Genomic DNA, 25147 nt, shown 5'->3' with positions numbered 1-25147 from the left:
TTCTGCCTGTCACAGCTCGGGAGGCACACAGCTCCTCCGGCCCCACCTAGGCTCCCACACTCAGGTACCCCGTCTGCAGCTACGAAGCATCAGGAGTTGTGTGAGGGAGGAGCGTGTCTCCAGCAGATAGACAGCCTAAGAATAGCTCTTTAAGTGCTTACTGTATACCAGGAGCTTCACATAGGTCATCATCTCATGTTTAATCCTCACAATAGCATGAAAAGTCAGTGTTAATACCCTTGTTTTGCTGATTAAGAAAACTGGGATTCCGAGAAGCTAAGTGACTCACTCAAGGTCACGCAGTAAGTAAGTGGTGGAGTCAGGATTTGAATCCAGGCCTGTTCAATTCCACTCTGTGCACTGAGCCAGGATGCTAAAGGCCTGGCTAAGGGATTCAGATTTTTATGGGGCTTTATTTGTTCAGCAAACAGGGGGTGCTCCTCCAGGATCTCAAAGTCCAGTGTGGGGAGACAAACAAGTAACCAGAGTTGAGATTCAGATTGACACCTAGCAGATTCTGGATACCCAGAGAGCAGTTGAGTCTTCCCTAGGGAGGGGTGTGTGGGAGGGCTTGGAGGTAGGGTAGGGCACAGGAGGGGGCTTTGGGAGCTGGATCTGGGCAAAGGAAGTGGGTGTGCAGTAGGCAGAGAAGGTAGGAAGGGCATACTAGGAAGAACGCAGAGCACATGTAAAAGTACAGAGACAGGAAGCAGCTTGGAGCATTACAGGAGCAGAACAGTACGGGGGGTAGGGTCAAGAGGGGAGGAGGAAGGCGGGAAAGATCATCGAGGACAACATTGCTTAAAGGGAAATGGAGAGACTGAAGTCTGGTCAGGTACCAGGAGGGACTCTCTCAGGGGCAGGAGCCAAGGAAACTTAACAACATCAGAGTTTATAGAGAGAGCTTGCTGAGTTCCAGGCACTGTTCTAAGAGCCTTGAATAATGATAATGATCCTTGCATTAACACTATGAGGTTGATACTTGTATTATCCCCATTTTACTGATGAGAAAACTGAGGCACAGAGGTTAAGTAACTTTCCCAAGATCACACATATCCTAGGTATTGGCAGTAAGTATCCTACTGCACGAATATACCACAGTTTATTTATTCCTTGACTCCACGTGGACATTTGAGTTATTTGCAGTTTTTTACTATTACATATGGTGCTGCTATGATGAACAGTTTTGTATGTTTCTTGGTACATATGGGCAAGAGTGGCTCCATGGAATATTCCTGGGAGTGGAATTGCTGGGTTATAGGGTATACACATATTCAACTTAAACAGTGCCAGATGTTTTCTAAAATGGTTGAAAATAGTTTGTACTCCCACCAGCAGTGCAAAATTCCAGTAGCTCCACATCTTTACCAACACTTGATATTATCAGACTTCAATTTTTGCCAAAATAGGGATACTCTATGGTGTCTCAATGTTGTTTTAATTTTCATTTCCCTATTACTAAGAAGAATCTTTACATGCATTCTAGTCATTTCTGGTTAAGTCTTGCCAAAAAAATTTTTTTGGTTTTAACTTTTCCTTACTGATCTGTAGGAGTTCTTTATGTATTCTAGATACTCTTCCTTTGTCAGCTATATGTTTTGCAAATATATTCTCCCAAAGTGTGGTTCATATTTTGCTTTCCTTATGGTGTCTGTTGATGGATAGAAATTCTTAATTATTAAAAATTGTTTTATTGTGGTAAAATATACATCACATAAAATATACCTTTTAAACCATGTTTAAGTGTACAGTTCAGTGACATTAAGTACATTCACGTTGTTGTGCAGTCATCACCACCATCCATCTCCAGAACTTTTTCATTTTCCCAAATTGAAATTCTGTACCCATTAAGCAATAACTCCCCATTCTCCCCTTCCCCCAGCCTTTGATAACCACTATTCTACTTTCTGTTTCTATGATTTTTTTTTTTTTTTTTTTTTTTTTTTCTGTACGCGGGCCTCTCACTGTTGTGGCCTCTCCTGTTGCGGAGCACAGGCTCCGGACGCACAGGCTCAGCGACCATGGCTCACGGGCCCAGCCGCTCCGCGGCATGTGGGATCCTCCCGGACTGGGGCACGAACCCGTGTCCCTTGCATCGGCAGGCAGACTCTCAACCACTGCGCCACCAGGGAAGCCCTGTTTCTATGAATTTGACTACTCTTGGTACCTCATATAATTGAAATTGTGCAATATTTGTCCTTTTGTGACTGACTTATTTCACTTAGCATAATGTCTCCAAGGTTCATGTTGTAGCATGCGTCAGAATTTCACTCCTTGGGCCTCCCTGGTGGCGCAAGTGGTTGAGAGTCCGCCTGCCGATGCAGGGGATACGGGTTCGTGCCCCGGTCTGGGAGGATCCCATATGCCGCGGAGCGGCTGGGCCCGTGAGCCATGGCCGCTGAGCCTGCGCGTCCGGAGCCTGCGCGTCCGGAGCCTGTGCCCCGCAACGGGGGAGGCCACAACAGTGAGAGGCCCGCATACCGCAAAAAAAAAAAAAAAAAGAATTTCACTCCTTTTTAAGGCTGAATAACATTCCATTGTATGCCTTTACCACATATTGTTTATCCATTCATCTGTTGATGGACATTTAGGTTATTTCCACCATTTTAGCCATTGTAACTAATGCTGCTGTGAACATTGGTATACAAATATTCAAGTCCCTGCTTTCAGTTCTTTTGTGTCTATACCCAGAAGTGGAAGTTGAATTGAATTGGAATTGAAAAGAGGTAGAATTGCTGGAGAAATTCTTAATTGTAATATATCCTAATTTATATGTATCCTAATAGGTATAATCTTTTTAAGGAATCTCTTTCCTATCTCAAGGTCATGAAGATGTTCTTTTATGTAGTGTTGTGTTTCCTTTTATACTTAGGTCTGTAATCTGCCTGGAATTGATTTTTGTGAGTGATATGGGGTATATCACTTTTTTATATGGATACCCAATTGTTTCAACACCATTTACTGAAAATTCTGTCCTTCTCCAGTTATATGCAATGCCAGCCCTGTCATAAATCAAGTCTCCATATATGTGGGATTGGTTTTGTTCTCCCTATGCTCATCTTGTTTAAAATTTCTTTCCTTATGCATATATTTTATATTAATTATAATAATTATTAATAATTCTTGATATCTAGCAAGAAAAGTCTCCCAATTTTGTTATTTTCAGGAGGATCTTTACTCTTACTTTTTTTTTCTCCTTCACATAAATATTACAATCAGCTTGTCAATTTCCACACTTGAAAAAACCTGTTGAGATTTTAATGGGAAATATACTGAACCTGTAAAATCATTTTAAACAGAACTAACATTTTTACAATATTGAGTCTTCCAATCCATGAACATAGTATATTCCTCCATTTATTTTGATCATCTTTATTGTTTTTCAATAAAGTTTTTTTTTTTTTTCTTTTTTTTCAGTAGGGGCAGAAACTTTTTATATTAGCCACTTTGAGCAAGTATATTAAAAACATTGTACTTGACATGTAAACGTTTTATAAACATTGTTTTTCACTTCATCAGCAGGAGTTTTTAGAAGTGCAGGTGGAACCCTCACCCTCTAGCCCGCCTGAATCCCGCTGTTGCTGATGGTCACCAGTGGACATGGCTGCATAGGACCTGCCCTCCCTCTGGGAGGCTCAGCTCACCCCAGAATCTCATACTTGTATAAATCGCTGCAGGTTTATACAATTAGAATTTTTTTTCACTTGCAGACTTTCAATTCCCAGAAATCAGGAGTGGAGTCCTCGTCTGCAACTGCAAAAGTGAGCTAAACCTTTACCCTTTTCTTTAGGCTTAAGTCTGTCCCCGAACATAATTACTTGTAAAAGTAAAGTTCTTAACTCGCTTTAAAATCCTTAAAACAATTGTAGGTGAAAGGCATGCTGGCTGTGCATTTCTCGCTGGACTCTGCTCTGATGGGCTCCACTAATTTTCAGAGGAAACAGTGGTAATGAAGGTCTTCACTTTATCTTAATTTTATGGTTAATGTTCAGGAAGATCACCTGCAGAGTCGGCCTCTGCATCGTTGTTTATGTGCTCTTGTCCCTACTTACAATCAGCCTTGGTTTGATCTGGACAGAAGGTACTGAGAGAACTTTCAATTTGTACCAAATATGGACAGAGGTTGTGCATGGAAAACACTGCTGAGCAAAATTCATATTTTCCAAATAAACAATTCAAAATTGAAATTGATAGCTGTGGGTAGTTCTATACCATTTGGGGAATTTTACTTCTGTGCTCAACCTCTGGGGAAGAAAAAAGGTAAGCCTAGTAGTGGTATATCTAGCATACATTCTTGTCCAGAAAACAGAAGGTTCAGATCAATGTCAACAAAGAAAATCCACGTATTAAAAAGAAAAATTGCCTTTCAAACCTTGGGTAATTATTTCAAGCATTGCCACCGTTGTGTAACATTTTCTAGCCACTCCTCAAACATAAATAGTGCAAACATCAGAGGAGTGGACTGAAGGAGAGTAAACGGTTTGCAGGGGGATAATACTGCTGTTCCATAAACTGTATTAATCATCAGTTTAACTAACGTTAGCTGTTAACAGGTAACGCATTTCCAATGGAAGATCTAGAAAGGCAACTTGTATTTGCATTTTTTCTCTGACAAATATTTACTGAGCATGTGCCCTCTTCTGGGCACTGAGCTCCTGGGAGGCAACTGTGAACTGGACACAACCCTCGTCCTCGGCTACAACTCCAAACCGCATGGCTGTCAAAGCACGTGCAGGTGTCCACAGCCACCCGTACACGGGATGCGGCAGAGGCCAAGGTCCTGGGCAATCACTAAGCCGCCTGTACTACTTCTGCTCTTTACCTGCGTTAAGATGGCTTCTATGACTTCTTCCAAATAGAATTCCACTGGTTCAAGCTGGCAAAAGCATCCCAAGCTCTAGGGATGCCCTCACTAAGGAAATCACAACAAGATGCTGTCCTCTTCATCTTGAAAGTTAGGCCGGGGAGAGCCCCAGTTTGTGAGGGAGGAGGGGAGGTCGTAGCTTTTCAATCTACTAAGAAAATAAAAAGAGGAAATGTCACATGGGTCCTTTACTACATTGTATTACCAGCTGCGTTCACAGTTCACGGTCCAGCCCAGAATCGTAATTCACGTAACAGCGGAATTTGTTTCCCAGGGTTCGAGTGTGTTTCGGAATAAACGCGCTCGTCTTCACTCCAAGAAGTTGTGCTGCCTCTTCCTCCATGACGGCACCTGTGCACAGCAGAATCTTGCCCCGGGTCAGGTACTTGATGGTTTCCGACGTTTTTCTGAGACATTCCTCGGAGAGATAGGGGGGATCTGCTATTACAATGTCAAAACTGTGTGCAGCAATTTTCTCAGGTAAATCCACTGGGTTATTGTTATCATAGAAGATAAACTCCTCTCCATAGATGGCAAACCTGTGGTCATATTCGAAGATGCAGATAGAAAAGTCTTCTCTGTGCAGCTCTCTCAGCTTCTGGTAAACGCTGGGGGCACTCACACACGCTATTCTGCCACCTTCCCCAGCAGCTGCCACGGCTTCCTCTGCGAGGCGCAGGGCGGTCTCCGGAGTGTACCAAAACTGGCTCAGCCAGTTCTCTTCTATTATTCCAATGTTGTACTTGTCATCGCCACCGAGGTCGGTGTACTGTTTCTGCTCAGCATAAAATTCCTGCAGAGCTGCAAGGGCATGGGAAGAGAGCTGGGGGAGGTCCTCATCTTCAGAGCTGCTCATTTCACACCAACGCGCCCCACTCGCCTCCGCCGCCGCCTCCCCTCGCCGGCCCGGACCTCAATAAAGTTTTAATACGTTCTCCATAAAAGAATTGCATATCTTTTTCAGATTTATTCCTAAATACTGTATCTATATATAATTTTTTGTTATGGAAAATTTCACATATATGTAAAAGTAGATTGAATTTTAAGCAGGGGTTGGCAAGTTATCACCCACGCTTTGGTCACCTCAGCTGGTTTAGTAAATAAAGTTTTATCGGAGCACAGGCACAACTATTTGTTAACATATTGTCCATGGCTGATTTCCTACTACAATGGCAGAGTTGAGTGATTGCAATGGAGACTGTATAGCCAGCAAGCCTAAAGTATTTTCTCTCTGGCTCTTTACGGAAAAAAATTACCAGCCCCTGGAATGAAATCTCTTGTACTCATCACCCAACTCTAGCAACCACGCATTATTTTCTCTAAAGGTTGACCATAATTCCTTAATATCAAATATTTGTTTAATATCCAAATTTCCAACAGTTTCATAAAGATGATAATTTATTTTTTTTTTTTTTTTTTTTTTTTTTTTTTTTTTTTTTTTTTTGCTGTACGCGGGCCTCTCACTGCTGTGGCCTCTCCCGTTGCGGAGCACAGGCTCCGGACACACAGGCTCCGCGGCCATGGCTCGCGGGCCCAGCCGCTCCGCGGCATGTGGGATCTTCCGGGATCGGGGCACGAACCCGTGTCCCCTGCATCGGCAGGCGGACTCTCAACCACTGCGCCACCAGGGAAGCCCCTATACTTTGTCTTTTTAAAGTCAGGATCTAAGTAAAATCTACATGTTGCAGTTGGTTGATATGCCTTGTAAGCCTCTTTTAACATATAGGTCTGTTTCCAATCTTGTTTTTCTTGCAGTCATTTTTGAAGAAACTAGGCTGTTTTTCCCGTAGCTTATTGCATTGCTGTGGTATAGTGAAACCTGTTCCTCTGTCTTCTGTATTTTCTGTGAACTGGTGGTTAAACCTGGAGCTTTGATTAGATTTGGATTCAAAGTTTTGGAGCCAACTGCTTTTTAGGTGGTGGTGTGGTCTTTCCATCAGAAAGCACATACCGTCTGATTTTATTTCTTTATGTTTTTATGTATTATAAAATGGTAACTTTTAAAAATTGCTGTTTCTAACTATTGATGGCGTATAACATGCAGTTGATTTTGCAGAAATCTTTTATTAATTTATATAATTTACCTATTAGGATTTTTTTTTTGTTTTCTATGTAGATAGTCATATAACCTGCAAATAATGAGAGTTTTGTTATTTCCTTTCCAATTCTTACATCTCCCCCACCCCCTTTCCTTACTGTGCTAGCTAAGACCTTTAGTATAATATTGAATAGAAGTAGTAATAGGGTAACAGGGAACTTTGTCTTGTCCTGGATTTCAAAGGGAATGTGGTCATCATTTCACCATGAGTGTGATGTTTGGTGTGTTTTTATATAGATACTTTATCAAGTTAAGGAAGCTCCCTTCTATTCCTGATTTGCTTGTTATTCTGAATGGACAGTACATTTTAAGAAGTATATTTTCTGCATTTTTGGATATAATATGATTTTTATTCTCTTACTAATGTTAATTTAATGAGTTGGGTTTTTAAAATATTAAGTCAATCTTGCATTTCTGGAATAAACCCCAAATTGATCATGTTATATCTTTTTTATGTTTTCTGAATTCATGTTGATAATATTTGGTTTGGAAATTTTGTATTTCTGTTGATGAGTTAACTGGCCTGAAATGATTTATTCTTATAGTGTCCTTGTGAGGTTTTGGTATTCAGTTTTGCAGCCTCATAGAATGAATTGTAGACCGTTTTCCCTTTTTCCATTTGCTGCAGTAATTTGTATAAAGTTGGAATTATTTGCTCTTTGAACATTTCAGTAGCATCACTGGTTAAAAAAAAGAAGTCTTGACTGGTGTTTTCTTTAGGGAAGATGATTCCTTCCCTACTGATTCAATTAATTCTATGCTTATAGGTTTATTCAGTTAAAAATTTTTTTCCCTTGAGTCAATTTTGGTAAGTTACATTTTTCTAGAAATGTATCCATTTAATCTGAGTTTTCAGATCTACTTGCATGTTGGCATAAAGTATTTCACAATAGCCTCTTCTCTTTTTAATATCTGTGCACTCATGATTACTCATTCTAAATATTGTCTGGTTGTCCCTTCCCTCTTTTCCTTAATCTTGGCAGAGAATTGTTTGTTTTTTTAGTCTTTTCAAAGACCTGATTTTTGGTTTTGTGGATCCTCTCCATTATATGTTTGTTTTCAGTATCATCTTTCTTTTCATTTATTCTCTTATTTTTATAATATTTTAAGAATGATGCTTAGTTTATTAATTTTCTATCTTTTTCCTTTCTAATAGTCATTTAAAGTTATAAAGGAACCTCTAATGATGATGTTAGCTTCATCCACACACTCTAATATATGTCTTTCTTATTATCATTCAATTCTCAGTATTTCATAACTTTTATTACAATTTTTCCTTTGGCCTATGTATTATTTATTTATTGTATATTTATTTATTTTATTTATCTTTTGGCTGCATCGGGTCTTAGTTTCGGCACACAGGATCTTCGTTGAGGCATGCGGGATCTTTCCTTGTGGCACATGGGCTTCTCCCTAGTTGAGGTGCGCAAGCTCAGTAGTTGTGGCACGTGGGCTTAGTTGCCCCTCGGCTGTGGGATCTTAGTTCCCCAACCAAGGATCAAACCCACGTCCCCTACATTGGAAGGTGGATTCTTTACCACTGGATCACCAGGGAAGTCCCTGGCCTATGTGTTATTTAGAAGTGTATTTCTTAATTTCCATTCATATGAGTTTCTTTCTTTACTTTCTTTCTCTATGTTTTTCTTTTTGTTATTGCTTTTTAACTTAATCACATTGTGGTCTGAGAAAGTGATCTTTATCTGAGTCGTCTGATGTGGTAGCCACTAGCCACTTGTGTCTACTGAGTACTTGAAAGTTGGCCAGGGGACTTCCCTGGTGGTCCAGTGGTTAAAACGCCATGCTTCCAATGCAGGGGGTGTGGGTTCAATCCCTGGGAATTAAGATCCCACATGCTGCGTGGCACGGCAAAAAAAAAAGAAAGCTGGCCAGTCCAAATTGAGATGTACTCTAAATGTAAAATACATACTGGATTTCAGTGACTTAGTCACTGAAAAAAAGAAATTAAAATTTCATTAATAATGTTTTTTATTGATTACAAGCTAAAATGATAATATTTTGTTTATTTTGAGTTAAGTAAAATATAAAATGAGTTTCACTTGTTTCTTTTTACCTTTTTTTAATGTGGCTAGAAAACTTAAAAATACACCTGTGGCTCACATTTGTAATTAATTGGGCAGTGTTGGTCTAAAAAATACTAGTCTTTTGAAATTTGTTGAGATTTGCTTTATGGCTCAGGTTGTGCTTAATTTTCATGTATGTTACATGTATATTTGAAAAGAATGTGTATATTAAGAACAGTGTTCTATATATTACACAGGTTAAGCTTCTTCATTGTTTTCATTCAATCTTTTTTATCCTTACTGATTATTTTGTCAGCTAGATTTAGCAATAGTTAGAGAAATACATTAAAATTTCATGCTATAGTGGTGGTTTTGTCTTTTTCCACATAGCTTTGTCAATTTTTACTTTATGTTTTTTGAGATTATGTTATTAGACGCTTATACATTTAGAGTTGTTATAGCTTTCTGGTGAAATTGCTAATCATTATGTAATGAGGTCTTTGCCTCTATTTTTTGCCTTAAAGTCCGTTTTGTCTGAGACTAGTATAGCTACAAAACTTTATTTTTGTTAGTATTTGCCCACTCACATATTACTCCATTTTTTTCCCTTAACCTTTTTGCATTGTTTGTTTCAGAAATAGGTTTTATAAGTGTCTTATAATTTGATTTCCTTTCTTTAAAGTTCTGATAATTTTTGCATTAATCTGAAATATTAGTCCATTTACATTTGTTGTAGTTATGATTTATTTGACTATTCCTACTGTCTTATTTTGTGCTTTGCATATATCCTGCATTTTCTTATACACTTTCTCCCTTTTATTACCTCCTTTTAGATTGATTACTTTTTCTTATTCCTTTTTATCCCTCTATGCCCTGTTTGTATTCTTTTGGTGGCTGTTGTAGAAATGTTAACACAAATACCTGACCTATCAAAGTATAAAGGAAGTTACTGTCTTTATCTTCCTCTGAAGTAATACGATGATCTGGGAATGCTTTAGTTCCAAGCATGCACCTTCCCAATTTATGTGCTGTTGTTATCTAGTAAGTTGGTCCTAAGTTATTTTTTTAATCCCACAAATTACACAAATATTATAGTTTCATATAATTAGTGTTTTTTTAGATTTAACAACATAGTTATCATTTTCTTTGCTCAGAATTCCTCTCTACATCTCAGCTTTTATATCTGGGATCATTTTTCCTTCCTTCTGCCTCAAGTTCATCCTTTAACATTTTGTTTATTGAGAAAAATAAAACTATCAAGAAAAACAATAACTCTCTTTGTTTTCTCTATGATATCTTTATTTTTTATTTTAAACCATTTTTAAAATTGAAGTATAATTTACAATATTTCAGGTGTACAGCAAAGTGATTCAGTTCACTGAATCTGTTCTTTTTCAGATTCTTTTCCATTATAGGTTATTACAAGATACTGAATATAGTTCCCTGAGTTACCCAGTAGGTCCTTATTGTTTATCTATTTTATATGTAGTAGTGGGTATATGTAAATCCCAAACTCCTAATTTATCCTTCCCCGCCCCCGCTATCCCCTTTGGTAACCATAACTTTATTTTCTATGTCTGTGAGTCTATTTCTGTTTTGTAAATAAGTTATAATATCTTTATTTTATCTTCATTCTCAAAAAATGTTTTGTGTGGGTGCACAATTGATATTTTCTTTAAGCATATGAAAATATTATTCTACTATGTTTTGCTTCCATATTACTATTGACAAGTTAGCTGTTAGTCTAACTACCATTCCTTTGTAGGTAGAATGTCTTTTTGTGAGAGGCAGGCATTATAGCATTAGCGGTTAAAGGTGTGGCCTCTGGAATCAGACTGCCAGGATTTAAATCTTAGATCTTTGGTTTACTAGCTGTATGACACTGGGCAAGCTGATTAACCTCTCTGTGCCTCAGTTTCCTCTTCTGTAGAATGGAGGCAATAATGGTACCAGTACCTAACTCACAGGGTTGTGATGAGGATTAAGTGAACTAACAAGGAAAGCATTCAGAACAGTGGTAGCACATTTTCAGTGCTATTAAAGTGTTAGATTTTTTTTCCCCTCTCTCAATGCTTTTAGGATCTCCTTTTTTTAAAAATAAATTTATTTATTTTATTTATTGTTTTTGGCTGTGTTGGGTCTTCGTTGATGCACGTGGGCTTTCTCTAGTTGCGGTGAGCGGGGGCTACTCTTCATTGCAGTGCGCGGGCTTCTCACTGCAGTGGCTTCTCTTGTTGCGGAGCATGGGCTCTAGGTGTGCGGGCTTCAGTAATTGTGGCTCACGGGCTTCAGTAGTTGTGGCTCGCGGGCTGTAGAGGGCAGGCTCAGTAGTTGTGGCACAAGGGCTTAGTTGCTCCGCGGCATGTGGGATCTTCCCAGACCAGGGCTCGAACCAGTATCTCCTGCATTGGCAGGCGGATTCTTAACCACTACGCCACCAGGGAAGCCCAGGATCTCCTTATCACTGGTATGGAGCAGTTTCACTATGATGTGTCTAGGTGTGGATTTACTTTTACTTAAACTTTTTGAAATTCACTGAGCTTTTTGAATCTGTAAATTGTCGTCCTGTATCAAGTCCAGAAAATTCTTAGCCGTCTATCTTCAAATACTCCCTCTGCTCAATTCTCTCCTCTCTCTTTCTGGAACTTTAGTTTCAGAGTGATATTAGTCCTTTCGCTCTAGCCTTTGTGTCTCTTTGATTGTGTTTCACGGTCTCTGTGCTGTAAATATTTTGGATAATTTCTTTAAGTCTATTTTCTAGTTCACTAGCTTTTTCAGCTGTGTCTAATATGCTATTAAAACTATATATTGACTTTAAAATTTTAATAGTTATTATTATCATATTTTTATTTCCAGAAGTCGTGTTTTGTCCCCAATCAAATCTGCCCTTCAGATTTTATATATATACATAATATTTTTAGTACATATTTTTTCCCTTCACTCATATGTTCGACATTGCCTTTTATTTCTTTAAACATATCATACATACATATGTTGTATTCTTGTCTGATAAGTCCAGTATCTAAAGTCTTTGCTGGTCTGATTCTGCTGCCTATTGTTTTGGAGCCTCATAACATTGGTATGTGGACCCCTGAGAACAGGGGCCAGTCAAAAGGTTTTAAACTGTGAAGGACCATTCTTAATCTCTTTCCTGTTTTCCTTCCCAGATGTCCCCTGTTTTCTCACTGCCACCCCCCCCCATCTCAATTTACTTTTTTGAAAGGCTGATTCATTCCCATGGTTAAAAAAAAAAAAAAAAAGTGAAAAGTCTCCTTCCCAACTCCCAGTCCCTTTCCTATTGGAAGCCTCTGTTATCAGGTTCTTGTGGATACTTCCAGAGATATTTCTTGCAGATTCAAGCAAATACAATGAAAAAATCTTTCTCTTTTTAAAGCAAATGGTAGCACACTACACACATTGTTCTGGACTTGTCTTTTAATTTGAAAAGTATGTTTGTGCTTATAAAAGAGACACATGCTTATTCTGAGTAACATAAATACTCAAGTGTCTACAAGTAGAAAGTGAAAATCCCCCTGGAATTTCATTCCCCAGAGATAACTTCTATTATGCATCTATAAATATATATTTACATAAATGGGCTTATGCCACACATACTGCTCCATAACCTATTTTTTTCTTTTTCTCCAAACAATACAGCTTGACATCTTTCCATTAATCTTACCATGTCTGTCAGTGCTCTCCACATAGCCCAGCAGTTAAATGCCTGGGCTTTGGAGTCAGACAGAACTAGGTTCTAATCCTAGCTCTGTCACTTAGTAGCTATGGGACTTTTCAGAGCCTCTCTGAGCCTCAGTTTCCTCATCTGTAAAATGGGGATGGAAATAGTACATAGTTCATAGTGTTGTTCTGAGACCTTAATAAGATCATGTATGACATGCTTCTTCCAGGGTCAGCTGCTTTATAAGCCCTTGATGAATGGTAGTTTTTTTATTACTACTCACTCTTTTTAATGGCCACTTAGAATCCACAGTATGATATGTAACCATTTATTAACCATTACCCTTTTGATGGACACTGGATTGTACCCAATTTTTTTGTTGTTGTTATAAATGCCAACCCAGTGAACACTGAATGTACATCTTTCAACTTTGTGTGTATTTTCTTGTGAATTCCCTGCAGTGGGGTCACTGGGTCCTCTGAATTCTAATGTCTGTTTTCTCTTTCTCTCCAAGGAGGCAATGAAAATAGCCCATGGGGTGAAGCATGTGTGTTACGTAGGTTTTTCCTTCTTATTACTGCTGTTTTTCCTCTCTCTCCTGAGGTGTGGTGGGGTGGGAGGGGTCCTCCCCAGAGACGATCCCAGCCCCCTGCCCCAGCCTGCCCTCCTCTGGAGCTTCCTAGTACTCCCCACTTCCTATGATGTGAATCTCAGACCTCTATTTTTCCCCAAACCTTGGAACCTGACCATTCATGATCATTCATTCAAGGATTAGTTTTTAGACCTATCTACTTTCAAAACAATTCCCTGAGGTTTGTAATAAATTAAAATAATCAAAATACACTCAAATGGGTTAAAGTCTAAAGAAAGCAAGAAAAGGGAAAGGAGAAGGGGAAATCTTGTTACAACACCCGCCCCCAATCCTGGGAAGGTACATCGTCTAGGCTTAAAGTTAATACTAAGCTTCCTGGCAGCCAATGCAAAAAGGGGAGCAGGAGAGATTCTATAGCTCATTAGAAGACCCAGAACCACTCTGCATCTTGAAATGGTCATGAAGGGCTTCCTCTCAGGGGCAATAGAGGGGTGATCAGCAGTCTTTCAGAGGGGGTAGTGGACGTGTTCGCCACATGGCTGTTTCAGGGCAAAAGGCAAGTCAGTGACCCTGGAAAAGGGGCATGACAGAGCTTTGAGGAAGAGAAGGTGGGCTCAGAACAGGATATGGCTCCCTGGTAAGATGCATCTCTGGTCAGAAGGGTGAGAAGGGTCTCAGTACAGGGTTCACGTAACTCTGAACGTGGCTGGGAGTGAGAGGGGAAGCCGAGAGGATGGGAATGAAGACAGACTTCTCTCCTGGGATGGAGGCCAGGCAGTCAGCAAACATTTATAGAGCCCTCCTCTGTGCCAGCCTTTTCTGGGCATTGGGAATACAGTGGGGGCTAAGACATACATGCTCCCTGTCCTCAAGCAGCTTACAGTTCAGTGGGAAAGAGTGAGGACAGTAAACAATGGCAGGTGAGGTTAGTGCTCTGAAGGGCTCTTCTCCCCTGGCAGGTTGGTTCTGGGGCAGTGATCCACCTCCTGGGGGCCATCGGCTATGGCCAGGCAGGGGGGCTCCTGCCTCCAAAGCTGGAAGTTCTGGAGAACATGATGGAGGACAACTCAGCCTCACCTGTCCCGAGGCCCAGAAGGAAGGAAAGGCCCATGGCCCGGGACCCCGCGGGGTGCCAGGTACAGAAGATGTTCTTTACACTGACAGGTCTCTTCATCCTGTTGGGAGAGGCACATGCACACCTGATTCACAGAGATGGTGCTGCAGCCCAGAGAGACGCCGTGACTTGCACGTGGTCACACAGAACGTAATAGCCAGAGGCAGGGTTAGACCTCTGCCGGCTGGCCGCCCCCGGGCGGTGGTCTGTGCATTCCTTCTCCTGCACTGCTGAGTTCAGGAGCTTGACCAGAGCAGAGGAGGAAGGGAGGGGCTGGGCCTCCATGCATTTGGGGAGAGAGCAGTTGTTGACCTTTGTGCCTGGCCGCCCTCATGTCCTGCCATCCCAAGATCCTCTAGCCGCCTCCCTCAGGGGGGACAGCATGGGGCTCTGGTGGCCTCTCTGACCCCTTCCACCATCCGAGGAGTCATTCCTTTCCACCCAGGGGCTCCACCTTCTTCTCCACATCCTCATTCTGTTGCAGGAGGGGGTTCCCATTCAGGAGGCTGGTGCTGAGTGTCCGGGGGTGAGTGCTTCTGCCCTGGCCATGCGGCATCCCTCCCTGGAGCACGGGTAGGGGGAATGTGGGACTGGGGAGGTGACTGGGGAAGCAGGGTCCCCCTGGGGCTGGGAGGCTGCACCCGGGGACAAGGCCTCGGTTCCTCACCCCTCCCCTACAGTGTGGCCCAGTGGAGGCTGAAGAGGAGGAGCCTGGTGAGCAAGTGCGGGGAGAGGACTCAGGTGAGGGTGCCCCTCAGCAGCCGTCTGTCTTCTAGGGACTACTGAGCACGAAGGGGGCTCCCACCCAGCTCTGGGCCCCAGCCCCTGCTAAGACTCCTCTCCTCTCCCATCCCCAATCAGCCTGTAGTCCTTCCCCAAAGGGGTGGGGACCGCTGGCTGCCTGGACTCGGCTCCCAGACAGACATCCTAGACGCCCTGGGTCCCTGAGGGTGGGACCCCTCCCTTGCCTGCCTAAGCCCCTCAGGATTGAGTCACCCCCTCCCCTTGCCCCTGAGCATCCACTAGGCGCCAGAGACTCTGTTTCCCCACAGCTCAGCTTCAGCCCCAACAGGAGAAGCTACCCCTGGATACTGGGGTACGGGGCACTGTGGTCCGTGCCATGCGGGAGGCGCTGTGGAGTCGGTAAGGCCTTGTTCCTCGTTCCCTGACATCCAGGACATCCTGAAGGGCTGCCTTCACACACACCACCTTCCAGGGCTGTACCGTGTTCTAAGGGCTTCTGTGTGTATGACTAACCCCATTTTATCCTGTGAGGTCATTTGCCCACACGTTTGAACCTGGGTCTCTCTGGCTTCAGGGTTGTGCTTTCTCATTAAGCTGCTGCAGCTCTCAGTGTCTGCTCAGGTCCTCGTGGACGTCGCCCACAGCAAATGCTTTCAGACATAGTGAGACTATCACAATTGGGACTATCTCAGAGATCTGAGCACAGAGCTGTCATTTTACTAATGGTGAGACCAAGGCCCAGAGAGGACAGGGTTTTGCAAAGGTCACACAGCAAGTCAGTAGCAGATTCAGGGTTACATCCAGGGTCAGGGCTCCATCCCCTCCCCTGACCAATGCCTTACCCTCCCCCCACCAGGCTTCCTCCCCTCCCTCCATACCCCAGTTCACTGGCCAGGGATCGAGCAGGGGCTGAGCAATCCGATCTTACTTTTCTACTCCTCGTGTGGCCTCAGGCAAGCCCCTTATCTTCTGTGAGCCTCAGTCACCCCATCTGTAAATGGAGAATGATAATACCTCTTCTTCACGGAGTTGGGGGGAGAATAAATGGGTTCATGGAGGAAAATGTTCAGAATAGAAACCAGAGTTGGCCCAGACCCTGCTCTCCACCCATGTCTCCCTCTCGGGCTCGGTGCCCTGTCCCTGTCCTTGTGCCCCACAGCCTTCAGGAGCGCCCAGACCTGGTGCTGAGTGAGGAGGCGGTGGAGGGCATTGCTGCCGGCATTGAGGCAGCCCTCTTCGACCTGACACAAGCCACCAACGGCCGCTACAAGAACAAGTACCGCAGCCTGCTGTTCAACCTGCGGGACCCCAGGAACCCGGTGAGTGGGGCTCTGGGCTGGGCTGGGTCCCCCTCAGAGGTGGGAAGCCCTGGCAGGATGTTGGGTGGGGCTCTCCAAGCGGTGTCGTGCAGCCCCTGCCCCTGCAGGACCTGTTTCTCAAAGTGCTTCACAGAGACGTCAGCCCCCACAGCCTGGTGCGGATGAGCTCGGTCCAGCTGGCCCCCCAAGAGCTGGCCCGCTGGCGGGACCAGGAGGAAAAGAGGGTGAGCTGTTGGGTCAAGTCAGGACATGGAGAAGGGGTTTGGGGAGGGGGAGGCCCGAGGATGGAACGGGAGAAACAGAGACAAAGAGTGAGGAGGAAGGTGATGAGACAGGGGAGCACAGGACAGACAGAAACAGAAACGAGGGAACAGAAAGATCAGGCAGACAGGGGGAGAGTCAGAGAGACTCTCCCCACCAAAAAAAAGGGAAAAGAGGCAGAAATGAAGGGGATTGGAGATGGAGAGCTCAGTAGAGAGGTGACGCCCCCGGGGGTGTCGTCTTCCACTTGCTTTTCTATGGAGCTGGGCTGAGGGGTGGGGGGACTGGGGATGTTGGCCCAGAGTCTGGAATCCAGGATTGTCATCCGCCATCCATGGGGCACAGACCCAGTGTGATGCCCCTGCTCCAGTCCAGCCCCAGAGGTTCCAGAAAAGGCTGGAAGTCTTCCTAGTGCCCCAGGCTGAGTGAGGAACCCCACAGCCTCCAGCAGTTCACAGATACACCCCATACACCCTGCGTCCGTGGGTCTCTCTCTCCCAGGGAACTGCACAGGGGCAGGGACGGGGTGGGCACTGAGCCAGTTTCAGGAGATGCTTGCATAATGTTTGTTGGTGTCCCAGTTAGAAAGGGAGGGACTGATCGAGGGAGCAGGGCCTGTGGGATGGGCTGGGGCACTAAGGCCCTTGTTCTGACAGACACTGGGCTGGTTAGAATTAATAACTGGAATCCATTAGGAGCATCTGTCCACTCTGAGCTTCTATCCGGGCACTGTGGGTGACCAGGACCAGCTATGTAAATTGTGGAGCCTGTGCAGAATGAAAATGCGGATGCTTTGTTCAATGACTAAGAATTTCAGGGACTTCCCTGGCGGACCAGTGGTTAAGACTCTGTGCTTCCACTGCAGGGGGCACTTGTTCGATTCCTGGTCGGGGAAGTAAAATCTTGCATGCCGGCAGCGTGGCTAAGAAAAAAAAAAAAAAGAATTTCAAGATGACGGCAGTATTTAGCATGGGGCCCTTCAAGGCGCAGGGCCCTGGGCTACTGCATGGAGCCCATGCCCACGAAGCCAACCCTGCTGGGAGGACAGGGCTTCTGTCCTCCAGGGGTTGTTAGAAAGGAAGAGACAGGCTTTCAGGAATCGTTTCAGATAGGATGACACTTATCAACAATAAGAATCACAAGTAGCATTTACTGTGAGCCAGGCTCCAGGCTAAGCACTCAACATAAGCTGTTTAATATGATGCTCTTAATTTCATTTCTAGAGAACAGATCAACTAAGGCTTAGAGCAATGAAGGGCTTGCCCAGGGCCACACCATCTTGTGGGTCTTTATTAATGACAGCTGGTGCTCTAGCGCCTGTGCTCTTTTCGACTACCCCACACTCTTCCCAGGGCAGAGGGTGGGTGGGATACAGTCAGGGGCAGATTTGACTCGTGCGAGAAGGTGAAGTTCAAGAAGGCTTCCTGGGGGAGGCCGTGTTTGAGTTGGAGGGTGAATGAGTGGAAAATGGAGAGGTAAGGCGGATGGTGGGGGGTCTCCAGGTGAGGGACTGGCAGAAGCAGAGACGTGGAGGAAGGGAAAGGGCTGGCACGGAAGGGGAGCCACAGCGGAGGGGCCTCAAGGGAGGAAAGGGGGCACTTGGGCTCTTGGTGGCCAAAGTCCTCCAACCCTGGCTGAGCTGGGGCTGCCCCGCCCCTCAGGGCCTGGAGATCATTGAGCAGCTACAGAAGGAGCCGTGCAGCCTCCTGGCCTCCAAACTGACCCACAAGGGGGAAGTCGAGATCCTGCAGGACATGGACCAGACGCTGACCCTGGAGGATCAGGTGGTAAGTGGGAGCCTGATGTGGTACCAGGCAGGGCCTGTGCCCTCGGATCCCACCCCTCACCTCACCAGCTGTGTGGCCTTGGGCAAGTCATCTGACTACACTGAGGCCCACGGTCTTCATCGTAAATAGGGGAATGATGGTCGCCGCACAGGGTCTGGGTGAGCACAGGGTGAGACAAACGCTGGCACCGGGCCTGTCCGCACGTTCTCAGTGCTGCTCCCCTCCTTTTGGCCTAACCCCAAGGCACCTCATGTGAGTAGTAGTGAGTCCTATCTCCGCAGTTCCCCCCAACCTCAGACAATCCGACCAGATCCCAGGTTGGGAAGCAGGAGGGACACACTGTTTGAGGCAGGGACTTTTTGGATGTAAGGAGCAGAGACTTGCTCTATTCAGCAGGAGGACTTAGGGATGTGCCGGCAGGGCACCACCTGGAGTCCAGAGCAGCCTGTGCAGAGTGTCCTTTTCTTTGTGGGGGATCTGCCCCATCCTCCTGTCCATCCTGCTTCTTCCTCCCCCTTGGCTCCTCCTCCTTGCACATAGCTCAACAGGATGGCTCAGCAGCCCTCGAATCAATGAACCCATCCCCTCAGCCTTCTGCAGCCAATCAGAGCGCCCCCTTGGCTCACTTCAGTCGCTCTCAGGAGAAGGCTGCTCTGGCTTTGGTTGGATGTCCCGTGGGTCAGATGTTCACCCCGGTCTAATCAGCTGTGTGTCCAGGATGGGGGAGCGCAGGGTCCCTTGAGCCATGTTCGTTCGCTGGGGAAATGGCAGTGACCTTGACCGACAAAAACCCCTGCTCTCCCTCATCAGTATCCAGGCCAACAACCAGACCTCCCGGCTGTGCGGAGAGGAGACCTAAGAGGGCGTGGCTGCTCCCCAACCCAAACCAACCTGTATTCCCTGAGTAAATTGAATGTAAATGTAGGGGGAGGAGCCAGAGAGAGAGGGAAGAGAGAGCGGGCGGCAAAGTAGGGGAGGGGAAGATAACACAGAATAGCAACATTTCCTCCGATTGAACACCTACTGTGTGCCACTTTTACAAACAATGCCTCATTCAAACCTCACGATATAACCTACGAGATGGGTGATGCCAGTTTCCTGGGTGAGGCACCTGAAACCGTTTGTCCAAGGTCACTTAGTTGGCAGTGGGGGAGACTGGAACCCAGGCTCTCTGACTCCAAAGCCTGTGCCTTGTCACTGCTCTGGAGGTGGTTTTAAGGCAAGAGTGAGAGTTTCAAGATCTTTTCAAATCTTCCTGAAGCAATCAATGTTAGTTGTGTGTTTAAAGCTGTTTCTATTATGAGGAAAAAGGGTGATTTGGCATTGGGCATCAAGGTTCTTAAAAACGTTCATTCTCCCCAATTCTGTCATCTGCTTCTAAGAACTCGTCCTAAGGAGATAATTGAAAGTTTAGGAAAATACTTTCAGCATAAGGATGTCCTCAGTGTTATTTGTTACAGCGAAAGCCTGGGAACGACCTGATTGTCTAGCAGCAGAGGTTATGCGTACACTCCAGCCCACCCCATCAGTGCAATGTCTACAGGGACGGTATAACACGGCAGATACCTTTGCTCTGGTTCATGGACACATGAGCCACAAAAGGACCCCCAAAACTCTGTGTATAGATAAACTATTATAAAGAAATACCCAGAGTATCAACAGTTGTTTCTGAGTGGTAGGACAAGGGGTGATTTTTTTTTAAAATTTTCAAATTTTCTGTATTTTCTAAATTTTCTGTAACAAGTTCACGATACTTTTGTAATTAAAGAATATATTATTTAGAAAAATAAAACCACAGCCCTGAGGGCCCCCTGCTCATGGAGGGCTGCTGACCTCCCCAGCCGCCTTCCCAGCCCACCCCTCTCTCCTCCTTTGCCTCCCAGGGACCCAAGGTGTCCATAGACTGCGGCCCACTGGCCCCGCCTGCCACGTCAAAGGGCACCACGGAGCAGCACGAGGACACCACAGAGCAGCACAAGCATCACTTCCTAGACCCCAGCTGCCACATCTGCATGGGTGGGAGGGAGACACAGGAGGGGCACAGGGGTGGTGGGTAGGCCAGGGCTGAGTGTGGGCTTCACTGGCAACAGGGATTCATGGCTTGGGGAGAAGGTGGTGGGGCGGGGGTACCTGTGTTCCAGGTCACCTCAAAAAGGACCTGGTTCAAACTCCATTTCTAATGCCCTGGGCTGGCTTCAGCCTAGCTGCCGGCCCCCTTTTCAGCTCCTGCCTCTGCTCTTTGCAGACTGGAAGCCCTTGTATGAGCGGCCAGCCTCCTTCATAGCCACCAGGAGGATGGGGGATGATGCTTTCCAGAGAGCCCCAAGCCTAGCCCCTATGTCCTCTCCAGAGATGCCCCAAACCAAGGAGAAGCCTCCCACAGAGCCCAAGGACAGGTATGGGGCAGTGGGCAAGGATGTGGGCAACTGGCAGGGTTGGTGGGGGAGGCCACCTGCTGGGGCAGCAGACACAGGCTGGGTTTTTCCATATGGCCTTAGGCAAATCCTGCCTCTTGTGTGGGCCTCGGTTTCCCCATCTGTGCAATGGAACTAATCATCCCTGCCTACTGGTCTCTACCACATAAGGCCATGTTTGGACCAGTGTTCCGGCACCCACAGTGGGGACACAGGACCTTCTCTGAAAACTAAGGAGCTGCTGGGGAAGCCCTGGTGACCAGTTCACCTGGCCCTGTTCTCTCTGTCCTTCCCTCTAGGCTCCAGATGCCTGCTGGGTCCACAAAAGCCCTGCCCAGCCAGCCACCCTGGGAGGGGTCTCTGGACATGTTCTCCATTAAGCAGTTCCGGGTCAAGGCCCAGCTGGTCTCGGGGCACAGCTCTTGGCTCATCCGGGTACTCCTGCCCGGCTCGCCGAAGACTCCCTTGCACACTGACCAGCCCAGTCAGCTACACATACCCCCGTTCATTCATTCACCCACTCACTCCTTCTGAAACAAGTCATTGGCTCCCTCTCTGTGCTTGGCCCTGTGCTAGGCTAGATGCAGCCCCACTTCTGCAGAGACACATGCACAAAGGACTCCCTATAACCCAAGGCATAAAGCAGGAAGGACCCAGGAAAAGGGTCTGGTGCATCCTGGCCCAGAGGAGGGTTTTAGGAGTTATTGTTGAGTGAGTGAATGATCAGCCAAGTGTTGGATGAGGGTAGGGGGTTAGAGGAGGGAGTGAGGGGCTTCTGAGAAGTGGAGGAGATTGGCCCGGACAGGCTGTAGGCCTCCAGGGGTAGTTAGGGCTTTCCAGCAGCCACTGGGGCTCCTGATATACTGCCTGTCAATCCTCTTGGCCACAGGCTGTGGCTTCCAGGTAGCCAGTATTGAGTCTGCCTAAAGTGGGCGGGAAGCTGGGAGGCTGACTTGGCCTCCTACCTGTCCCCAGGCCCTGCCCCAGGTGATCCGCTCCGCAGGCTGCATCCCCCCCAGTGCTGTCTGGGACTTTCTGGCCAGCATCTGCCCAGCCGAGGCCAAGGTAACCACCCACCCTTGGGCACCACCTCTCCTCCTAGCACCATATCCCCAGCCCTGAGCTCTCTTTCGCTCCAGCTCTGGAGCAGAGGCCTGGTTTAAGATATCCGGGTCCAGTTCCCACTGTGACTGCAGACTCACTGTGTGACCCTGGGCAAGTCCTTCTGTTTCCACCTCTGGAAAATGGGGCCACTCTTCCTCACAGGGTTCTCAGAGGTTCAGATGAGACCAGGGGTGTTCACAGGAGCAAAGAATGACTGTCCCTAAACCTGCTCTCCTTCCTGCAACCTCAGGACGTCTGCGTGGTCAGCCTGTGCCCACAGGGCTCTCGGGACACCCAGAATTGCCACCTGCTTTATTCCTACCTCAACAACAAGCAGCGCCATGGCCTGGCAGCTGTGGAACAGATGGGGGTGGTCCTGCTGCCCCTGCCTGCCTTCCAGCCCCTGCCCTCCAGGCTGCGCCTTCTTGGAGGCCCAGGTGAGTGCCCGATGCCCATCCCAGGCCCTGTCTCCCCTCACTTGGTGACCAGACAGGCTTTGTAGACACAGTCACCCCTGTCTCCATGGAGGCAGACACATCTCAGAAGGGAAATTCTGAGATGGGCAAACGTGAGAACAAAAACAAGAAGAGCTCAGACTTGTATATTGTTTACTATGCGCCAGACAACATTCTGAAAGCTTCACTTACATTAATTCAGTTAGTCCTCAAAATAACCCCTTCAGGATGGTGCTATTAATTTTTTCACTTCATAGATGAGGAAACTGAGGTAGGGAGAAAGCAAGTGACATGTCCAGAGTCACAGAGCCAGGCAGTAGCAGAAACTGGCCTCCTAACCACCACACATACAGCCTCTCCAATCAGGCACCTTGATGAGAAACTCACCAGTCACATTTGACCCCAGCATAGCAGAACAGAGGCAGGAACCACCAACTGGCTGAAATTAGGACCTAAATAAAAGAGGAAGGAGAGATGTTTTCACCACAGCTATCCTGGGCCAAGCTTGGCTTTTGTTCCTGGATAGTCTCCAGGGCGTGGATCCAGGAAAGCATGGGAGGGGGCTGGAGGGGGTATCAAGGGGTGGACTGTACCTGTTGCTGAGTAGTGTTTGATCTCTCTGGGCTGCCTGTCTGGGGACAGTGTGGTAGAATGAATCATACGGTCTTGAGATTAAACCATCCATGCCCCAGTCTCAGCCAAGTGAACCCTTTCACACACTGTGAGAGCAAATCTTACACCCTCCTACTTACTTTCCCAGCATCTCATGGGCCCCATCTCACTACTGGAAAGCTCTTCTTGGGGTCTAACCTCCAGACCTCTTGCCACAGCCAGAATGCAGCTTCTGGGGGCTATGAGTTCTCTCCATCCAAGCCTTTGGTCTCTTTCCCCCTCTTTCTCCAGGCCTGGAAGCCACTCACTCAAACCTGTTGCTGGCTGTGCTGCTCCCCAAGGCAGGGCTTCTGGCCACAGCAGAGTCCAGCCCCTTGTGGGGGAAGGTTCGCAAAATGCTCCCCTTCAACAGAAAAGCGGAGATGAGGTGCTACCAGCCAGAGGCCACGGGGCCAGACGTGGCCCTGAAGGGATCCCCTCCCCCGGTGGGTGCCCTGCAGCAGGGCCAGGGCAAGGGCAGCCTGGCTCCAAGGGGAATCTGTGCTTGGCAGAGGCCTCCCAGAGGCAGGGGGAGACTGTGGGGAGAGTGTGAGACCTGGCAGGGTCCTGGGCGAGGGCAACGGCCTCCAAACCCAGGCTGGCATCAGTCCTGGCATCCCTATTCAGCTTCACCAGCTGGCCATGACCAGCACCTCCACAGGGCTTCCTGTCACCGCCAAGCCCTGCTCCAGCATCTCAAATCCCTGGTGGCCATAAGCCACCTGTTCCAAGCCTCACTGAGGTCCCTAGGCCAGGAGCAACTTCCCCGACCTCCTGCCCAGCCTCCTGCAGCCCCTGGGATTCTTGGCCTCCTCTGCCAGTCCCCTGCAGCTCCAGAGCCCCCTGGCCCATCCCTTGACTCCTCTTTGGGGTCTACAGATGGAGCCGGCTCTGAGTGTCCCCTTCCTGCAGAGACCTGACCCTCATTACCCACCAAAAGAGGGGCTTTAATTCCCTAACCAGTGCTGAACCCTAAGGTGCTCCAGAAAGAGCAACAGGGGCAGAGGAAGGGGACGGTTAGCTGTTTGAATTTCCTGTTCTGCAGTTTGCTTGGTGTTAATTTTTGGTTTAATAAAGAATTTGGCAAAGTTGAGACTGCATCTGCTGGCTGGACAGGAGGGACCCTGGGCCTGGCCATGTGTGGGTTGGCGTGGGTGTGTCTGGGAGTTTCTGTGCACAGATATAGCAGAGCTAACGTGTTAGGGATGGAGGGGGCAGCCTTGCCAGCTGCTTGTCTGAGGTCCTTAACCATCACTGTGCGCCAGGGTTCAGCTGTTGCCATGGTGGGCTCTGGAAGCATTTTGCAAGTATTTTGAACTGGGTGGAAGAAGTGATGGGAGAGAAGGCAGCACTCGGTTGCGGGGAGAGAGAGAAAAATGAGGCTTTTGAAGGGGCATAGACACTTAGAGATTGTTAGAGAGGAAAAGGAGAGCAAGTTGCAATGGATTTAAAAATTTTCAGTTACCAAGACTTTTTCCTTTGGATAGTCGGGGGTTACCGCTGTAATCCCTACGTGTCTCTGTGTGTATCTGAGGGTCTCTGTGTGTGCGCATGCCTGTGACCATATGTCTGTGTGGGTCTCTGTTGAGGAAGTTGGGAGGTCCAAATAGGATGTCTCCTCTCTGTTCCTCTTGCCAGCTCCTGGGGACTGATACTGGAGAAAGCCAAGGGTCTTGGCCTGGGGGTGGGGGTGGACATTCAGGATGTGGTTGGAGGCTGGTGTTATAGGGCAGGATGGTGCTGCTTTGCCTGGGGCCTGGAGTGAGCTCTTAACAGCAGCTACAATTGTAAGGCATCTCAGTGTGTGTGTACCTCCGGAGAGCTGAGTCTAGGCATTGCCATGGGAACTAACTGCCTCCTCGCTACCTAACCCAGGGTCCAGAAGCAGGGCCTGGCTTGGAGGAGAGAACTTGTGGCAGGACCCCACCGTTCACCGCTGCCCCGGCCTGAAGGGGTGTATCTCTTCCCACCCCTTCTCTGAAGTCTGCCCATGTACCAGCCTCACCCTGGGCTGGGAAAGATGGGGCAATAGTTGGGGGAGTCC

General features: G+C 46.8%; 2 protein-coding genes across 2 annotated transcripts in view; one reads left to right on the top strand and one right to left on the bottom strand.

Annotated features, from left to right (window-relative positions):
- Positions 1-24023, top strand: part of SPOCD1 (SPOC domain containing 1) — a 31042-nt gene extending 7019 nt beyond the window's left edge. The window contains exons 3-16 of the mRNA XM_060081663.1: positions 13180-13218; positions 14214-14390; positions 14853-14894; positions 15049-15109; positions 15421-15511; positions 16272-16431; positions 16539-16655; positions 18354-18479; positions 20363-20495; positions 20725-20875; positions 21193-21328; positions 21869-21958; positions 22248-22434; positions 23356-24023. Of these exons, the coding sequence (XP_059937646.1) occupies positions 13180-13218; positions 14214-14390; positions 14853-14894; positions 15049-15109; positions 15421-15511; positions 16272-16431; positions 16539-16655; positions 18354-18479; positions 20363-20495; positions 20725-20875; positions 21193-21328; positions 21869-21958; positions 22248-22434; positions 23356-24023 (2178 nt within the window). The remainder of the gene's footprint in view (positions 1-13179; positions 13219-14213; positions 14391-14852; positions 14895-15048; positions 15110-15420; positions 15512-16271; positions 16432-16538; positions 16656-18353; positions 18480-20362; positions 20496-20724; positions 20876-21192; positions 21329-21868; positions 21959-22247; positions 22435-23355) is intronic.
- LOC132478484 (EEF1A lysine methyltransferase 1-like) lies at positions 5049-5770 on the bottom strand. Its single transcript, XM_060081651.1, has one exon. It carries the CDS (start codon positions 5718-5720, stop codon positions 5079-5081), a length of 642 nt encoding a protein of 213 aa, XP_059937634.1. The 5' UTR covers positions 5721-5770; the 3' UTR covers positions 5049-5078.
- Positions 24024-25147: the final 1124 nt, after the last annotated feature.

The sequence above is a fragment of the Mesoplodon densirostris genome, chromosome 2 (assembly GCF_025265405.1).
Source record: "Mesoplodon densirostris isolate mMesDen1 chromosome 2, mMesDen1 primary haplotype, whole genome shotgun sequence".
Taxonomy (NCBI): Eukaryota; Metazoa; Chordata; class Mammalia; order Artiodactyla; family Ziphiidae; genus Mesoplodon; species Mesoplodon densirostris.
The sequence above is the reverse complement of the archived record's forward strand: the minus strand, read 5'-3'. Positions and strand labels throughout refer to the sequence as shown.

Bases quoted from the DNA above. Each gene is read 5' to 3' on its own strand.
- LOC132478484 (XM_060081651.1), bottom strand. From the start codon at position 5,720: ATGAGCAGCTCTGAAGATGAGGACCTCCCCCAGCTCTCTTCCCATGCC.